The sequence below is a fragment of the Silurus aristotelis genome, assembly GCF_946808225.1.
Source record: "Silurus aristotelis genome assembly, chromosome: 5".
In the NCBI taxonomy this organism is placed as follows: domain Eukaryota; kingdom Metazoa; phylum Chordata; class Actinopteri; order Siluriformes; family Siluridae; genus Silurus; species Silurus aristotelis.
This window is the reverse complement of record NC_139578.1, coordinates 8,718,530-8,737,862: the sequence shown is the minus strand read 5'-3', so window position 1 is coordinate 8,737,862 and position 19,333 is coordinate 8,718,530. Positions and strand designations below refer to the sequence as shown.

Sequence of the window (19,333 nt, the reverse complement as noted above, 5' to 3'; positions counted from 1 at the left end):
GCAGCTCGAGTTCCTGAAAGGGAACATCTCCAGGTTATGTATGTAACCTTGGTTCCCTAAGGGAACGAGATGCTGCGTCTCAAGGCCACACTGCCAGCATTCCCGCAGTGATTCCTTTTCTTTTCAGAAGCTAGCTGGCTTCACTCCTTTTATAGCCTTCTGGTCGTGACGTCACCCCGCCGGGGACACTGAGCTTTCCATTGGACGGATTTCATACATCATTAAGAGCGTGCACAATGCAGAAGCCTTTCCAAAGCATTGCTGACACAGTGTCTCCTTCCCTCAGGGATCCAGGGTAACATATGTAACCTGGAGACACTATATCTTCATTAATACTTCACTAAAATCATAATTTATGTGTCCTCTTGAAAGTGCTGCATCTTCACTAGTATAAACCTTGATTAATCCATAGCAATGTACTTGTTTTTGTTTTTTTGCAGACAAACTCACAATAACTGTGTATGTAAACGAGTCAGGCATTTTACACTTTTTGTGGAACCAGACTGGCAATCAGGGCAGCATGTGGCACAGAATCGCACTGGATTATAGAGCAACAGAACAATACCAGGTATGACACAGTTTGCAATCCACAAAGATAACTTGCTTTAGATCTACTTATCATCATATGCTTTAATCTAATTACCCACAGCTTGTGTTTGAAGCCAAGCGGCAACGAAATGATGTAGGGGTTATTGCCTTGGATGATATCTACATCAGAGAGAGTGGGAGCTGTGCAGACATAAGCACCACTACATTAGCCCCCACTACACATCCCACAACACCACCTGCATCTTCTATGGACTGCAGCTTTGAGGAGGGTGAGAAACAAAATGTGTACTTCTTCTCCTTCTTTCGGCTGCTCCCATTAGGGGTCGCCACAGCGGATCATCCGTCTCCATACCACCCTGTCCTCTACATCTGCCCCTTTCACACCAACTACCTGCATGTTTTCCCTCACCACATCCATGAACCTCCTCCTTGGCCTTCCTCTTTTCCTCCTTCCTGGTGGCTCCATTCTCAGCATTCTCCTACCAATATAACTCCTGTCCCTCTTCTGCACATGTCCAAACCATCTCAATCTCGCCTCCCTCACCTTGTCACCAAAACATGGGCTGTCCCTCTAATAAACTCATTTCGAATCCTGTCCATCCTGGTCACTCCCAACGAAAACCTTAACATCTTCAGCTCTGCTACCTCCAGCTTTACCTCCTTTCTTTTACTCAATGCCACTGTCTCTAATCCATACAACATTGCATCCATGCTTCTAACGTTATGTCATCTGGTCCAACCGACTTTCCACTCTTCATCCTCTTAATCGCTGCTCTCACTTCCTCCTTACTAATCCTATCCACTTCCTGCTTCACAATCTCCACATCATCCAACCTTCTCTCTCCCTCATTTTCCTCGTTCATCAGTTGCTCAAAATACTCCCCCCATTTTCTCAACACACTTTCCTCACTAGTCAACACATTTCCATCTCCATCCTTTATTACTCTAACTTGCAACACATCCTTCCCAGCTCGGTCCCTCTGCCTGGCCAATTGGTACAAATCCTTTTCTCCTTCCTTAGTGTCCAACCTCTCATACAGCTCCTCGTATGCCTTTTCCTTGGCTTTTGCCACATCCCTTTTCACCTGCTGCTGCATCTCCTTGTACTTCTGCCTACTTTTCTCATCACTCTGTCGATCCCACTTCTGTTTTGCCAACCTCTTTCCCCGTATGCTCTCCTGCACTTCCTCATTCCACCACCACGTCTCTTTGTCTTCCTTTCTATTCTCAGATGTCACACCAAGTACTTTTCTAGCTGCCTCCCTTATCACTCCTGCAGTAGTTTCCCAATCATCCAGCACCTCTTCACAACCACCGAGCTCCTGTCTGACCTCTTCCCTGAACCTCACACTACACTCTTCCTCCTTCAGTTTCCACCATCTTATTCTTCTTTCAGTCCTTACTCTGCTCCTCTTCTTCTTCACCTCCAAAACCATCCTACAGACCAGCATCCGATGCTGTCTAGCTACACTGTCCCCTGCCAACACCTTACAGTCTCCAACCTCCTTCAGGTTGCATCTCCTACATAGAACATAATCCACCTGTGTGAACCTTCCTCCACTCTTATAGGTCACCCTATCATCCTCCTTCTTCTTAAAATATGTATTCACCACTGCCATTTTCATCCTTTTAGCAAAATCTACCACCATCTGCCCTTCCACATTCCTCTCCTTAAGGCCATACCTACCCATCACCTCCTCATCACCTCTGTTCCCTTCTCCTACATGTCCATTAAAGCCTGCCCCAATCACCAATCCTTCATTTCTAGGTACACCATCTACCACTTCATCTAATTCACACCAGAATCTTTCCTTCTCCTCTATTTCACAGCCGACTTGTGGAGCATAGGCACTGATGACATTTATCATCATCCCTTCAACTTCCAGCTTTACTTTCATCACCCTATCAGAAACTCTCTTTACCTTCACTACACTCTTACTGTACTCTTCCTTCAGAATCACCCCTACACCATTTATCTTTCCATCCACACCATAATAGAACAGTTTAAACCCACCTCCAATGTTCCTGGCCTTACTCCCTTTCCACTTGGTCGCCTGAACACACCACATATCTAACTTTCTCCTCTCTATCATATCAGCTACCTCTCTCCCTTTACCAGTCATAGTACCAACATTTAAAGTACCAACCCTAATCTCTACTTTTCTGCACTTCTCCTTTCCTTGACATCTCTGTAGACGTCTTTCTCCTCTCCTTCTCTTCCTTCGGCCAACAGTAGCCCAATTTCCACCGGTACCCTGTTGGCTAACGATACTTGTGGCGGTCGTTGTTAACCCGGGCCTCGACCGATCCGGTATGAAATTCCTAATCGTGACCCACATATTCGATTTGGCACATGTTTTACGCTGGATGCCCTTCCTAACGCAACCCTCCCCATTTATCTGGGCTTGGGACCGGCACTAAGAGTGCACTGGATTGTGCCTCCCTAATGGCTAAGTACTTATAGCTAATAATTAGATACTTGTTATTGGATACCAGGACTAAAACAGGCAAGCATCACACTGAGCTCCTAGCATTGATTATAATGATTATAAAGGCTGCTAGATAAAGGGGCAACCCAATTTCAAAAGTGGGCAGGGGGGGGTTAGGTTTTCCTGTCAAGACTGGATGGTCAACAATCTTCAACAAGAGCAGGAGTAGTAGGGACTCTGGGCCTCCCAGACACCTGTGGCACATGAGTGGGCCTTCCCTGAGAGGAAGGATGATGTACAGTATCTCACAAAAGTGAGTACACCCCTCACATTTCAGCAACCATTTTAGTATATCTTCACAAGGGACAATACTACAGAAATGAAACTTATACTTATAACTGAAACTGTATATTTTAGAGTAGTCAATGTGCAGCTTATATAGCATTACAGATTTACTAGCCTCTGAAAATGTTTCAACATACTGCCATTATTGTCAAAATAGCTGGTAAAAAACGTGTCACCCTAAGTGAACAAATTTAACTTATTTTAAGGTGTCAATATTTTGTTTAAGTACTATTATTATCATCACAGAGCTGCTGAATATTAGACACTTGGTGCTTCTCCATTTTCTGCTTGAGGATACCCCAGAGGTGCTCAATAGGGTTTAAGTCTGGAGACATACTTAGCCACTCCATTACCTTCACCTTTAAACTTCTTCAGCAAGGCAGTTGTCATGAAGGAGTATGATCATGTTCCATTTCAGAATATCACAGTACATGTTGGAATCCATGTTTCCCTTAATGAACCGCAGCTTCCCAGTAGCAGCCGCACTCATAGACCATGATGCTACCACCACCATGCTTGACTGTAGTCAATTATATTGATCCTCTTTACCAGGGCGTCACCACACATGCTGGACATGTTCTGAGCCAAACAAGTGTATCTTAGTCTCATCAGACCACAGGACATGGTTTCAGTAATTCATGCTCTTGTAAAGGATGTCTTCAGCAAACTGTTTTTGGGTTTTCTTGTGAGCCAGCTTCAGAAGAGGCTTCCTCATATCCTCAGAGAGTTCTTTGTCAATAGGTGCCATCTTGAAAATCCAGTGGTCAGTATTGAAGAATGGTACTCAAAGCACCAAATTTTAACTGCTCTAATACAAAATACACACATTTTTATGGTCCTGTCAAGCAGGCAAAAACATGAACATGATGAACAGGACATTTTTCAGATCCCACTTCTGCAAAGTTCTGTCCCACTCTCACAAAATATATTATTTTCTCCAGCTCCCGCTTGCAATATTTAAGTTTTGTCCCGCTACCACCCACAAAAGCCTGCTGGTAAAATGTATAAGTAGTTTTATTTTCAATGCACTGTCTGCTGCTTCTTTTTTTTTGTTTCACTTGCTTCCCTTTAGAATATAAATGAAAAAGCAGAATATGAACATAAGTTTCGTTTCATTTGAGTTTGACTTTTTTGTGTAAATGTTGAACATGGACATAAACAGTGAACTTCTCAGAACATAGAGCATCAACTGAAACAATATCTTATAAAAAAAATAATAATAATAATAAAAAAAAAGGCCAAGGTTTTTTTTGTGTTGTATGTTCCTTTCTTTAATAATGAAGTAATATCTGTAGCACTCAGCGATTCAAATCTGTCTTGCGATTCAGACATTTGGCCTCAGTGTGCCTTAGTAGTCTGCTGCGTATGAACCAGGTGAGAGTTACCTTCCAACCTTGTGCCTGTAAATCGTTTAATTTTATTTTAGTAGGCATTGTTGCTTTTGTGCTGTTGATGCATAACAGTTTATTTCTTTTTAGTAATTTATTCAGTTTTTTTATATTTTAACGACCTTTTTGCGGGAGTAAAATGAAAAAAAAAAAAATCTTGTCTTGTGCCGCACTCTGCGTGGAGTCCCAAGGTACGGAAGTGCAGGTCTCTTGTTTGCATGGTTAAACGACATACAGCTGTTAGCATTTTAGGTGTACTCACTTTTGTTTCCAGCTATTTTGACAATTATGGCTGTATGTTAAGTTATTTTCAGGACAGTAAATCTTTACTGCTTTACAAACTGCACATTGACTACTCTTAAATATATCTAAGTTTCATATAGTATTGTCCCTTGAGAAGATATACTAAAATGTTTGGTGAAATGTGACTTTTGTGAGATACTGTATGCAATTTGGCACTGTCTAAAGTGGAAAAGAATACTTGCAGCTTAAATGTGAGGAAGCACTGGGTTACTAACCCATAGCAGGTGCTGGGGTCTGACATGGTACAAGGACATGCACTGTGGTGGAGGAATGGGGTGGGTAAAGAGATTGAGTTGCTGACCTAAGAGCAGGGGATATCTGTCTGAGCATGTCTTGGTGAACAGTTCAGATGTTACCTGGAGAGAATTAATAGCTCCTGCTGGGTAATAGTTCCTCCTAAAACTACAGGTGTGTTTCTGCGGCCAACAGCTCCCCAACTGCATTTGGGGGCTCTGCTGGGTCCATGGCTAGTTTTTTGTCAGGGCCAGGACTTAAAAAAGGGTTGATGTCATGAGAGTGAGACTCTCTCAAAACTTCTATAAAAAAAAAAAAAAAAAAAAAAAAAAAAAACAGTAATTCACAGGATCAAAATGGAATCCGAAAGAAAATGCAAAAACTGCCACAAAATAATCTAAAAAAAGACAGTTATTTATTTTTAAACATATGTATGGGGGAGTTTTATATTTAATTGCCATTTCTGCTAGCAATGATGTGGACTGAAACATTTATTTTTTAAAGAGCTATAATAAAATTTTCACCTTTAGGCTTATGTGGCTGGGTTCAGGAAAGCGCGAATGGATTTGACTGGACTCGTCAACAGGGTCTGCATGTAGGCGCCATCAACATAAGACTCCTGTATGACCACACCATTGGAAATAAGCATGGTAACTGGAAAACAAGTGACCCATGTTATACAAAGTATTTTTTCCACATTAATATTTTTGTTGTTAAAAAAAAATACGCTATCGCTATTCTTGATACGTGTGTGTGTGTGTGTGTGTGTGTGTGTGTGTCACTTTTAGGTTTCTATTTGGCTCTTAATATGTCTGGAGGCAAAGATGGTGAGACAGCAGTGCTTTCTGCCCCTGTAAATCTCCAAGCCCCAACTATGTGTGTTGGATTCTGGTATTTCATGCTAGGACCATCAGTGGCAAAGCTGGACCTTGTAGTTAAGATGGTACATACGAATAGAGAATATGCAGTTAAAAAAATCTCATTCACCATAAACAACAGCTCATTTCACAGTCGCTTTGTTATTTTGAGTTCCGCCTAAAACATATTTTTTACTTCTAAGAAAACAAAAGAATTGGTTGTGTGGACTAGAAGAGGTACAGGAGCTGCAGAATGGCTGAAAGCACAAGTCACGGTCAACTTGATGGACATGCAAAGAGTAAGTATGTCTTTATAATGGCTATGACTCAGTACCATATGATTTATATCTACAGATTAGTGAAGCTGGTGGTGATATTAGAGAGAAGGGTAAAATGTAATTGCATATCAATAGCTTGACACTGAAACTATTAAACCCCCGATTTGTGTATGTAAGTCTAGCCAATGAATCTGTGCTAGAAAGAAATCAGCTACATTTTGCTTATCCATTCCACTCTGTGTGTTTTGTTTAACATATTAAACATATTTATATACCAACATATCGACAACATATCACACCACTCTCCTTATCTTTTGCAGGTGAAATTCACTGGTAGTAGAAATGTAAAAAGCAGTGGCTTCATAGCAATTGACGATGTAAGAGTGACCCCAGGTGCATGTGAAAATCAGAGTAAGTAATATTTCTCTCTCTCTCTGTTTAACATGGTCTTTTTTCTGTTAATATTTAGCATTCAGCATTTCGGATTCGTGAACTAGTTCCACAATCATAATTTACCAGCATTAATATTAATAATGTATTTGTGTTATAATCTGATGCACACCTTTGTATATAGGCCCATGTGGCTTTGAAAGCTCTTCCCTGTGTGGATTTGAATCGGACATAAGTGATAGCATTCACTGGCTCCGTGTCAATGGTAGCACTGGCCATGTTGATCACACATACCAAACTGAAGTGGGTAAGTCCCTTGCAATATGTGCAATAGGTTATTTTTTCTTTCAAAATAAGTGACTATTTTTATATGGCCCAAAAGGTCATTCAGTGGCTGTTTTGGGAAAGGAGCTTTTGAAGCCAGAAACAACACACCTCCTGACACCAGCTTATAGTAAATCAACTGAATCGTGTTTACAGTTCTGGTAAGATAAGGCCATGACTAATATGTATACATCTATATAAATTGCTTATTTTATGTGTTGGCTTTCTACCTACAATAGATGTTTCCCATTTCCCCCCTAAATGGGATATCTGTTCATTTTCACCCACAAGAACAGCTACCATGTTTCCTCTAAGACCAGGAAAAAAACCAGGAAACTGCATCTTTTCCAATGAGCAGTGTAGCACTCACAAGAAAGTACTACTCTCTTCTCCATACAAGAGATAAAACAGGCCCACGTTTGGCAAGTGCCACTGTGATTAAGAGGGGAGAGAATTGTCATAACCGCCACCCATATAGAGTGCCACCCAAAGTTTGCTCTTGTAAGACTCAGCCTTTTGATCCCAAAAACTGCTGACTATTTGAAAAAATAACAGAGTAGGATCTGGACCCATTTTAAGCCTGATGAGGGTGAAGCATGAATTCAACAAAGCTGTGTACATTAAAAACACTGCATTTCAGTATGCTAAACAATATATGCTTCATTTAGTGCTGCATAATAGACATTTTTTCTATTCATTCACAACATTCATGGATACTGGGTAAACTGTTTCAGGTATCATGTGCAGTCTGTGCATTCTCACTTTGGGTTTTTGTCAGTCAAGTTTATTTTGCTTTTATTTCCCTTTAATGTCTTAACTTTTTCTAACTAACTGACATATACACACCCTGAAGGTACTGGCTGTCTGCTGAACCTGCTGATTTTCTCTCGGTGCATGTTTACCTAAATGGAGAGCTGGGTCCAGTCCTGTGGTCTCGTTCTGGAGTGCCTTCTACAGGCTGGGAGGTGGCAGAGGTCACTATATCTTCTCCAGCCAAATTCAGGGTGAATTCTCATTCTAAACAATTTCTTGATATGTATCACATTAAATATGCATTTATTTTTACACAATATAGCCATTACTGTTAAGCCTCTGACAAAGTATTTAATTATATTTGATTTTACACAGGTGGCATTCAAGGCAAAGTTAAGTCCAGCTGGGGACTCTTTCATACTTCTGGATGATGTGTCAGTGAGAAATGGAGCTTGCCTTCCCACAGGAAGTTGTGATTTTGAGTCAGGGCTATGTACATGGGTGAATTCAGATTTGAATAGTCATGACTGGGTGCATGCAGATGGACATATGGGTGGTCCTTTGATTGATCATACAACACACACTGCAGATGGTAAGGAGCTAAACAAAATATTAATAAAAGACTGTTGCTGATTTAAAATGTCCTGAACTGCCTTGTGTATATGCACATAAGCAGTGTTGGGCAACGTTACTTTTAAAAGCAACGCATTACAATATTGAGTTACTCCCCAAAAAGTAACTAATTACGTTACTTGCCGTATTTTTCGGACTATAAACCGCTACTTTTTTCCCCACGCTTTGAACCCCGCGGTTTAAACAACGTGGCTAATTTATGAATTTTTCCTGGGTTTTTCCAGGTCTCACAAACTTCAAGCCAAAAAAACTGAACCCCAAAACATTAGACCAATGAAATTTCCGAACAGAAACGAAAACACGCACCTCACCGGTGTTCTGAGCTTCACGGCATCGGGAGAAAAAACTTTCACCGATGATGATTTTTAAACGCACGACGATGCCAAAAGATAAACTCCCGAGAGAAATAGTTGTGAAAGGAAGGAGGAAGACAGTGAACAATGACTTTCTTGGTCGGCTACTGTTTAGATACAAGCCATTGTAACACGTTGAGTCTAAGTGAATGGAGAGTTCGCTAACTCCATTTGCAACAGAAATAATATAAGCACAGACAGGTTTCCAAAACTCGTGCTTTTTTATTTTTCTTGGCAACAGCGTTATGGGTTAGTCAAAGAAACTTAGAAATGAGCATCAGAAAATAATGAGCACATAATCCTCAGTCTCCACACGCACACAAACGCAGTAATACCGGAAGAATGCAGTGACGTGCTATTCCCAAAATGGCGCTCTGCTCTTAAAGGAGCCACAACATATTTCACCCGTTACACCGTGTAACAGACACTCTCTTTCAGTAAAGCCTGTGTAAAGTTCATTAGTTCGTTAGTGCGGCTTATACACAAGGTGCGGCTTATTTATGTTAAAAATAAAAATATTTGTCAAATTCAGTGGCTTATATAAGGGTGCGCTTTATAGTCCGAAAATTACGGTAGTTACTTTTTTTATGGAAAGTAATGCGTTATATTACTTGTATCTCTTTTACGCCTTACAGGTGTAACAGGTGTAATATAGATAATTGCCATTACGAAATAAGTTATATTAGGGCAAAAGACATTTCTTAAAAATTTTAAATGCTTAATAATTTCTTAGAGAACAATAAGATGATCGAAAAAAATTTTATCACAAGGCTGAACACTTCCCAGTCGCACTCTTCTGTACACTGCTTATCAATCTGCCTTCGCCGTCAGGAATGTAACTATTGTTCGTGTTTATAAGGTTGAGGGTGTGAGCTGCACACCGGTGATGTGGAGGGAGAACATACCTTCCGCTGTCATCTCGTAAAACATTGTGCAATTCCGTAAATATGACCTCGTCCTCGTCTACATCATTTTCTGCTTCATCATCATCTTGAAACATTCTGAACGCTTTTTACAAAGTTTGCGCTATTATCAGTGACCGTGGCAGTTTATCTTCCCACAAAGAGCAAATGAGCTGTGAATTTGTTCTCTCTCTCCGCTGCGATGGCATCGTACATGTGTCTCCCACGGAAAACTTTTATTCTGAGCAGTCCATAGAGCTGCAGAGGTAGAAAGTCTGCAAAAGTTTTCTATATTTCTGTCTCTATTTCCATATATGCAACATTGCATAATGTTGCATATATTCAACATTATACACACACACACACACACACACACACACACACACACACACACACACACACACACACACACACACACATCTGTAGTGCTGTGCTTTGCATGCAGATGATGGTTTTTTTTTTTTTTAAGTGGTATTTTTTGCAGTTAACAAGAGCTTTTCACCAACACATAATCTACACTTAACCATTATTCCTTTCTCTTTTTCCTCGACTATTTCAAAATAATAAAAAAACTTCCATCACAGTAATGTAATGCTCTGGTTTGCCATCTCCGCATCTGACCAGCTTCTGTTCATTCAGCGATTCTTCGTGACTACGTTAATTTTAATTCAGTCTTGATTTTTTTATGTAAAATAATTTAACTGAAAAGTAACTCGCATTACTTTTTAAAAAAAAGTAACTCAGATATCAATGTGTAAATTTATAAAGTAACGCGCTACTTTACTCGTTACTCCAGAAAAGTAATATTATTACGTAACGCACGTTACTTGTAACGCGTTACCCCCAACACTGCACATAAGGACATATAAATAACATAACATAGAATAATCTGGTATATGTATTACTCGTCCCACAGGCAGATTTATGTTGAGTCTATCACAGATGACCAATCCAGACACCATCAACATGGCTACACTTGTCTCTGAGCTGATCCAACCAAGTTCTAACTCCTGCCTATCATTTTGGTATAACATGAATTACAGGTCAGAACAAATCAAAACCACAATTTTACTTATTTCATAATGTTTTAGATTATATAGAATTGTATTAATCCTAAATTGTAGAATTACAGACCTGGTACTTGTCTGTGCAGTAACCCAGGGACTTTGCGAGTGTTTTTGGATATAGAGAACACAAACCGAAGTGTGATTTTTAACACAAGCGCTGCTGAATACAGCTGGAGAAATTTCTCAACCACAGTGTCTTTCTCTACCACAGAGTCCAAGCCTTATAAGGTGAGGTGGGATTTGGTAATCTTCAGGTCTAGGATTCCATACCATACTAGTTAACAGATATTTACATAACTTTTAAAGGCACTTCAAATGGAAAAATTGTACACCTTATTCATTAAATTAAGCAATCAGCCTATTACTGTAGGTAGTAGCATCACGGTGCTTAAAACAATATGGATACAGATCAAGAACTTCATGTAATGTAGATCAGAATGAGAAGAAATTAGATCGCCATGATTTTTTATAATGGCACCTGGGATTTTAATGCAGGCAGTGCTTTTTCAGTTTTGGTGAACTGTGCCCACTGTAGCCTCAGCATATCCAAACCAACCCTTCTGGCACTGAAATCCATACTACAGACAAATTTTGAGTCTGATGCAGACATTTAGTAAAGCTCTTGAATTGTATCTGCATATATTTATGTATCATAATGGACAATGATTTACTTAATAGTTGCATATACAGTATAAGCAACATCAAAGATGTTCATATAAATGTGACCAATGAGTATGAAGTCGTTTTGAACGATAATTTTGAATAATACAAATTGCATTTTCTTCAGATTGTTATAGATGCAGAGTATGAAAATGGAGGATTTATTGCTGTGGATGACATAACTGTTACAAAAGGGCAGTGTAAAGGTATTGTATAGTTTTAAAGAGTCTGTAGTGAGAGCATATTGCTCATACCTTAATAAAAAATTATATGTTTCTTGGAAAAAAAAAATTTCCAATGCAGAGGGGACTGTGGTGAGCGGGGTATTTGTTGGGTGCCAGTTTGAAATAAATAACTGCGAGTGGGAAGATATGAGTGTGGGACAGTTTTCCTGGCAGCGGGGCCGCAATGGAACAGCTTTGGATAACACTGGACCCTCAGTTGACCACACTACTGGCACAGAAGAGGGTAAGTCACTCCAGTACACATCTACTTCTTCTTCTTGTGGCTGTTCCCACAGCGGATAGTTCACATCTATTCTATAAAATATAAAATATATGCATATATTATGACCTCTTACACTGACTATTTATAATTTTCTGTTCCTTAAGTTAAGTTTAGATAAAACCTGGTGCATAATTCTAAGTGATTCCTAGTGATCATAGTGTACTTAATTTGATTTTCTGTTTGTTAGGCTGGTATATGGCAGTAGATGCCAGTAATGGAGACCAGAACAGCTATGCTGCTCTACAAAGTCCTGCTATGAGACAAGCCAGCACTGAGTGTGTGCTTGAGTTCTATTATCACATGTATGGGACAGGTAAGATCAATTCTAGAAGACAATGCAAAGGGAAACACATGCCAATAGTCATTCTTTAGGAAAGTGGTCTGAGAGAAATATAAATAATCTGGGACAAAACCAAACAACCATACAGGTGTTTGGTTTTTCAAGAAACCAAACAACCATACATTTATTCATACACTGATCAACAAGTACAGGCATTTTCCCTGCTGGCAGTGTTTTGTAAGTAGGAGTAGAAATAATGCACAAAATATGGGAAGAACAAAGAGCAGTTTTCATACACAGTAACCCAAGTAACTCAGGATCTATATCTTCTGTTTAAGGATGTCATTGTGACATAGATGAAAACATTACTGACCGGTTTAAAAGAAAATAGCATTATAGTGGATTTGTCTCTGCAGGGATTGGGGAGTTAAACGTGTTCCTCCAGGAGGGTCTGAAGAAAACGCCTATATGGTGGAAATCTGGTGATCATGGAAACATGTGGCATCAAGCAACAGTAGTAATTGGTCGAACTCACCAGGTCTTTAATGTCATTTTTGAGGCTACCAGAACTTTTAGCGAGCTTGGCGACATTGCTATTGATGACATTGCTTTCCTGAACTGTTCACTTCCAGGTACAAAATAACTGAATATTTTGAAATAGTTTTCAGCTAACAGCTACCAGGTTTAGGTGATAACAGAAATCTACGTACCCATCCATTAACTTTCTGTCCTTCAGAGCCTCAGGAGTCATGTCCACCAAATACCTTCACATGCTCCAACCATGTTTGTGTGGATGTAAGCAGAATCTGTGACTTCAGTGATGACTGCGGAGATGGAAGTGACGAAGCACAATGTGGTATGAGACCAACCTTGTTATTTTACGGATTTTGAGGAATTCAGTAAATTACTAAAGAATTACGAAAGCGCATTGCATTCACAAAGAGAAAAAGAAAATCACAGAATCGATATCCTAATTATGACTTTCTAACTCATAATTATGAGATCCTTGTAAATACCCTATAGACACTGAATAGATAACAGGAATGTGTTTAGAGAATCACTGTGAGAACCATCTTAACACTAAAATATATATCCATGGTTGTGCAATGAGGCGCTTTCGAGCAAAGAATGCCAGACTGCCCCCATTTATCTCATAATTATAAAAAACTAAGTCATAATTATTAGATCAGGATCTCATAATTATGAGATAGTGAGTCATAATTTTGAGAACAAACACACTGATTATCATCCAAATACAGTGGAACCCACTTATCTTGACCTCGGTTACCTCGACAACCCTATTAAGTCGACGTTTTTGAAGTGGAACCTCTCGCTTTGTCTAAGCATTTTTTATCGGTTATGTCAACTTTTTTATGTCGCCGAACCCTAATATCTCGAGCAAATGGGGGGAAAATCTACCCTTTTAACGTCAGTTATCTCGATCGGCGCTGTGCAGCCGCAGAAGAACTTGCGAAAGTGGCGGAAAAATCAAGCCTTACAGCTGCTACAGGTGTTGTATTGTATGCTGGTGAATCTCTGCTGTTAGTTAGAGCACATATGCCTTTTGTTGTTAAATGTTATGCGATGAACGGGAGGCCGTGAACCAACATATACCAACAATAACGGACGGTGGGAGTGTGGAAGTTTAAATAGGCGCTGGTGATGATGCTAAACAAGCACCATATGTGCGCGATTGAAGCCGGGAGCTTCAGAGAAAGCAGCCGAGAAAGCACCTGCTATGCTGAAGGGGGCGTGGCAGGGGGATTCCTGACAGTTAACAAACATGTACTGTGTGTAAATTTTTATAGCATGACTGCATCAAACAAATCGCGGCACATCATGTACATTAAGAAATTTCAAGCACGTTAATATATTGCCGCCATATTGATTTTCGTTTATCTCGATCATCGGTTATCTCGATGCTTTTTGCCGTCCCCTGCCGTCCCCCCAGTTTTGTATAAGACAGAATATTAAAAATAATAATAACAACTGATATGAACAGCTGCAAATTTAGTGCTTTGCTGAATTGATAAAACTTTGGAATTCTAACATGTCTAAGTGTTCAGAAGCATAGGCAGATAAAGACTCATAATTATGAGATAGTAAGTCATAATTATGATTTAGTAAGTCATAATTATGAGATAATAAGTCATAATTATGAGATCGAAAGTCATAATTATGAGATCCTTTCTGTGATTTTTTTTTTGTCTTTGTGAATGCAATGTTCCGTAAAGAGTCACTAAAGAAAGAATATTTAAAATGTAATCTAGTAACAGGCAAGTTGATTGGATTTACTTACACTATTCAGCCCTTATATAATTCAGTTCCTTTACTAAATGCTTCGGCAGTTTATTTATATAATAATGCAGGCCATTAGATTAGTAATAAAAACATCTTCACGATAGTAGTATTATCCCAGTCACCCCATCTTGTGGAAATGCTGTGAGTTTTAACACTTTAACACTAAACACAAAAATGATCTGCATTTTATAGACAAATGTATTTATCTGTATATGGACAGATGAAATGGATTATAGGCAGAGCTGCAGTTTTGAGCAGGGCATGTGCTTATGGGAGATTACTGAGGAATTGGCCATGTGGAAGTTGGATAAAGGTGAGGGGGCGTGGCCACTACATGGACCTCCCAGAGATCACACACGCAACTTAGCAGCAGGTATGGAGCAACATACATACTGATTACCATCCAAATAATTAGATTTGAGAATTTAACGGTTTTGTATAAGACAGAACGAAAAAATGATAATAACAACTTGTGATAGCATATGAACCACTGCAAATTTAGTGCTTTGCTGAATTGATAAATCTTGTCTAAGTGTTCAAAAGTATAGGCAGATAAAGACGTACCTGCTATGATATCATAGCTGAGGCAAATATGTAATTCCTCTTTCTAATAAACTATATATGACTTTTTAAGGCCATTACATTATCCCTGCCAGTCAAAGCCAGACTGCTGAGACCATCTCCAGCACATTGCTCCCTAGCAACAACTGTACTGTGAGTCAAATGTCTATATAAGAAATGATATATAAACAATATAACATGTTTAAATGAGCCATAATAAGTTTCCAACTGCATTTATCTTCCCCAAAAACATTTCTTGAGTTTCCCTACCATCCATTTTTCTCTCTCCTAGCTTTCACAATAATCCTGACTAAATGGTATGTGTTCCCACAGGTGAACTTCTACTACTTTTCCCATGGTAACAACACCGCAGTCAGACTAAGTATGCGCCTGCGAACACTACGCAGTGGAGAACAGGACCTCATTCTCTGGCAGCAGAATTTGTCTTATGGATTTCACTGGGAAAGGACAGGGGTCATCTTCTCCTCCTTAGTAAAGGCCAAGGTTAGAAAGATTCAGGTTTTAATAATTACATCTCAAATGATTAAATCAGGAATGAAACTAGAAAACACTAAATTTGACCTTTAAAGAGTGACACGTTTTTATTTATAGATTGTGTTTCAATTTGATGGGAGTGGCAGGAGCCAGGAAGAATACATAGCTGTGGATGATGTGTCTTTTTCACCAAACTGCGTTCTTGATCCTGATAATAGTCAGCTGCCAATCACACCCCCTACAGCTACTCCTACAGTCACCGGAACCATTCCTACACCCACTGAGAATCCGTGCAGGGTGAGAATAAATTGGTTATATAGTTAAATAGATTGAAAAGACATAGTCTACATTGCTGTTTTTGTTTGAATGGTAATATGTATATAATTGTTAATAGCACTTTGTTCTTGCTTAGGAGGATGAGTTTTACTGCTGGAGGTCGGATAGATGCGTTGCTATTACATCTTGCTGTGATTACAACATAGATTGCCCCCTAGGTGAAGATGAGGAGACATGCGGTGAGACAGTCCTCTTCTAAAAGTTTGTATTATTGTTTTTCAAATATAACTGTATATTTGTGTATATTTTTAATGGTTGTGTGACTCTAGGACCCTGTACATTTGAGTATGGACTTTGTGACTGGCATGACATAAGTCAGGATAAAAACAAGTGGCAGAGGGTGAAAGCTAGTGAGAATACAGAACCCCCAACTGACCACACCACAGGATTAGGTGATACCACATTGCAGCATTAAAAAACTAATCTCACTGAGTATTTTGAGCAGATCTTGCAAAGTATTTACTCACATCAGACAAATATATTGCATCCACTACATTTTGGAACTTAAAATGTATATGATCAAATAATTATCTCTTCTCCTCAGGTCACTACATGTATGTAAATTTAAGTTTAGTGTCATCTAAAAATGAGATGCAGCTTGAAAGCCCATTACTGCCACCTACCTCCCCTTACTGCCAGTTACTGTGAGTTACTTCATACTATTTTGAAATACCATACCATACCATATTATTTTGTGATTTAATTTCTGTTTGGAGTAAATTGCCAACCATAACTGACTTTTGTTGTCCACAGATGCAGTTATACATTCCACATCTGAATAAATTGAAATTACACACTGCATGTTTTTTTTTTACATTGCATATTGTTCGTGTAATAAATAATATTCTATGTATAGCCTTATATTTTGCACATTTTGTTTCAATTTAGTATATATATTAAATTCATGATAATCATTTTTACTTGGCTTAAATTGATGTCTAATATTATATGTACTTTATTCTTATGGAAGTTGGACTGAGTGGGTAATATACAGGTACAGTTTTTTTTTTTTTTTTATAACATGGCTTTACAAGTTTCTGTTACTGTGTTCAGGTTTAATTTTCACCTGGGTGGAGAAGATGGTGTAAAAGGTTTAAGTGTGTTGATGCAGAATGAACAGAAAAACAGGACACATTTGTGGGCTCGCACCAACAGCACTGCAAAGCACTGGACTCTGGAACACTTGGCAATAGGAAAACAACAAAATCACTACAAGGTTTGTGTTTATGTATATATATATATATATATATATATATATATATATATATATATATATATATATATATATATATATATATATATATATATATATATATATATATATAATGTTAACCTTTTTTCTCAGATCATCTTCAGTAGTCCTACCACATCACTGAAATACAAAAATAAAGCTGTCCATCCTGGAGCCTCTCTAGATGACGTCTCCTTTCTGAACTGTGAAACATCATTTCAGCCACCAGGTGGGAGTCAAATTCTAAATACTGTCTCTGTGTCTCCTCAGGAAAATGTGTAGTCCTTATCCCAAATGTCACCCTAAGACTTTTAGTGTCCATTTTAGTATGCTTGAGAAAGCTGCAACTGAGAAATGTTTATATATAATGTTCCTGTTGTGAAATCTTAAACTTAATTGTCCAATGTAGAAATTAAAATAAATGTAATCGCTGCGGACAGGGTCATTATGTGATACATACGAATTATTTAATCTTCTTCTTCGTCTTTCGGCTGCTTCTGTTAGGGGTCGTCAGAGCGGATCATCTTTCGCCATACTACTCTGTCCTTTACATCTGCCTCTTTCAAAACACCTACCTGCATGTCTTCCTTCACCACATCCATAAACCTCTTACTTGGCCTTCCTCTTTTCCTCCTTCCTGGTGGCTCCATACTCAGCATTCTTCTACCGATATACCCCATGTCCCTTCTCTGCACATATCCAAACCATCTCAATCTAGTCCCTAGCCTCCTACATGCACGGTCCCTCTAACAACTCATACATCACATAAATTATTCAACAGAGATTATAAAAACGTACAGCATTAAAGACGTACTGCTTAAAGTCAAGTTAAATTAATAGGGAACCTCAAGATATGAAGATCTTATTTTCTCTAGGATATATGCTCAGTTTTTGGTCAATACTTGTAGACAGAATGTCTATGTCGGCATCCTACAAAGGGCGCAGAGGGCATTTGTGGACTCCATTTTGACATCCACAATTAAAAATAGGACACCTTATGTCTTTAGAGATTATGCAGCAATGCATATACAGGGACTACATGAGCATAAGATTACTACAACATGAGTGTTAGAGTGTTGGTATTGTTTTTTTTCTGGTATTTTCCTAGTATTTTCATTAACTTAAGTGAAATCATTTCATCCTCAAAACACTATTCTATTCAGCATTACAGCAATAAAGGTGAGTGGCAAAATAGTGATTGGCTTACTAATATTGTTGCGTAGTACAACAAGATGCATGGCTCAAATTCTTCATTGACAAGCAATCTGAAAAAGAATTTCATGAGATCATAGCTTCTTTGTTTTCCAGCTGTGTCCACTGCTGGCTGCACATTTGAGAATGACCTGTGTAGGTGGGTACAGGGAGGTACTGGGGATTTAGACTGGCAGAAAAAGAGTGGACCAAGTGAAACTGTCAATACCGGCCCTGCAGGAGATCACACCAGTGGCAAAGGTCTGTCAGCCATATATACTCTCAATCAGAAACATTACACTTCATTATGTGCTATTTATGAAAGGTTTTATAACTGTGTTATTTTACAGGATATTATCTATATATTAAAAGCTCAACTCCTAATAAACAAGGCAGTGTGGCTCAGTTGAAGTCTCCCGTGCTCCCACCTGCTGGAGAGAATGGATACTGTCTAAAAATCCATTACCATATGTTTGGAGCAACAGTGGGCTCACTAAACATAATTCTACACTCTGTTGAATCCAGAGAATCCACAGTGGTGAGATGGCAACCATTTTTTACCTGCCCCATTCATATTATTTTTTTTACCTTTAGAACTGGATTAATCATGCATATTTTTAACACCAGGTATGGCAGAGGGTGGGCTCTCAGGGGAATGAGTGGAATCTGGCCCAGAAGCATGTGACACTACATGAAGTTCATCAGATTTGGATCGAAGCCTCAGTAGGTGGAGAAGCTGGAGATATTGCCATAGATGACTTATCATTTACTGAAGGAACTTGTGCTCTTACAGGTAAGACCATCACACACATCCATACACCAAACAGCAGAAATGCTGACTTCAACTATTATTGTTGATGAACATTGTTGATATAGGTGAAGATTTTGCTTTTTTTTTTATTTAAAGTTATTATTTCTGAAAACACAACCATAAATTAAATAAAAGCATGTAACATTTGATTTTCC

The 19,333-nt window shown here is 38.9% G+C and overlaps 1 protein-coding gene across 1 annotated transcript in view; it reads left to right on the top strand.

Annotated features, from left to right (window-relative positions):
* The window catches only part of LOC310726257 (MAM and LDL-receptor class A domain-containing protein 1), a 42,513-nt gene that overhangs the window by 12,429 nt on the left and 10,751 nt on the right, over nt 1-19,333 (top strand). The window contains exons 14-42 of the mRNA XM_083541607.1: nt 441-568; nt 650-818; nt 5,779-5,898; nt 6,037-6,191; nt 6,309-6,404; nt 6,704-6,794; nt 6,958-7,080; nt 7,156-7,258; nt 7,951-8,101; nt 8,226-8,442; nt 10,655-10,781; nt 10,892-11,033; nt 11,593-11,671; nt 11,769-11,933; nt 12,160-12,285; nt 12,669-12,884; nt 12,989-13,108; nt 14,774-14,926; nt 15,188-15,267; nt 15,448-15,618; nt 15,727-15,906; nt 16,022-16,124; nt 16,215-16,337; nt 16,490-16,589; nt 16,999-17,161; nt 17,291-17,405; nt 18,485-18,628; nt 18,718-18,905; nt 18,995-19,160. Of these exons, the coding sequence (XP_083397733.1) occupies nt 441-568; nt 650-818; nt 5,779-5,898; nt 6,037-6,191; nt 6,309-6,404; nt 6,704-6,794; nt 6,958-7,080; nt 7,156-7,258; nt 7,951-8,101; nt 8,226-8,442; nt 10,655-10,781; nt 10,892-11,033; nt 11,593-11,671; nt 11,769-11,933; nt 12,160-12,285; nt 12,669-12,884; nt 12,989-13,108; nt 14,774-14,926; nt 15,188-15,267; nt 15,448-15,618; nt 15,727-15,906; nt 16,022-16,124; nt 16,215-16,337; nt 16,490-16,589; nt 16,999-17,161; nt 17,291-17,405; nt 18,485-18,628; nt 18,718-18,905; nt 18,995-19,160 (4,014 nt within the window). The remainder of the gene's footprint in view (nt 1-440; nt 569-649; nt 819-5,778; nt 5,899-6,036; nt 6,192-6,308; nt 6,405-6,703; nt 6,795-6,957; nt 7,081-7,155; nt 7,259-7,950; nt 8,102-8,225; nt 8,443-10,654; nt 10,782-10,891; nt 11,034-11,592; nt 11,672-11,768; nt 11,934-12,159; nt 12,286-12,668; nt 12,885-12,988; nt 13,109-14,773; nt 14,927-15,187; nt 15,268-15,447; nt 15,619-15,726; nt 15,907-16,021; nt 16,125-16,214; nt 16,338-16,489; nt 16,590-16,998; nt 17,162-17,290; nt 17,406-18,484; nt 18,629-18,717; nt 18,906-18,994; nt 19,161-19,333) is intronic.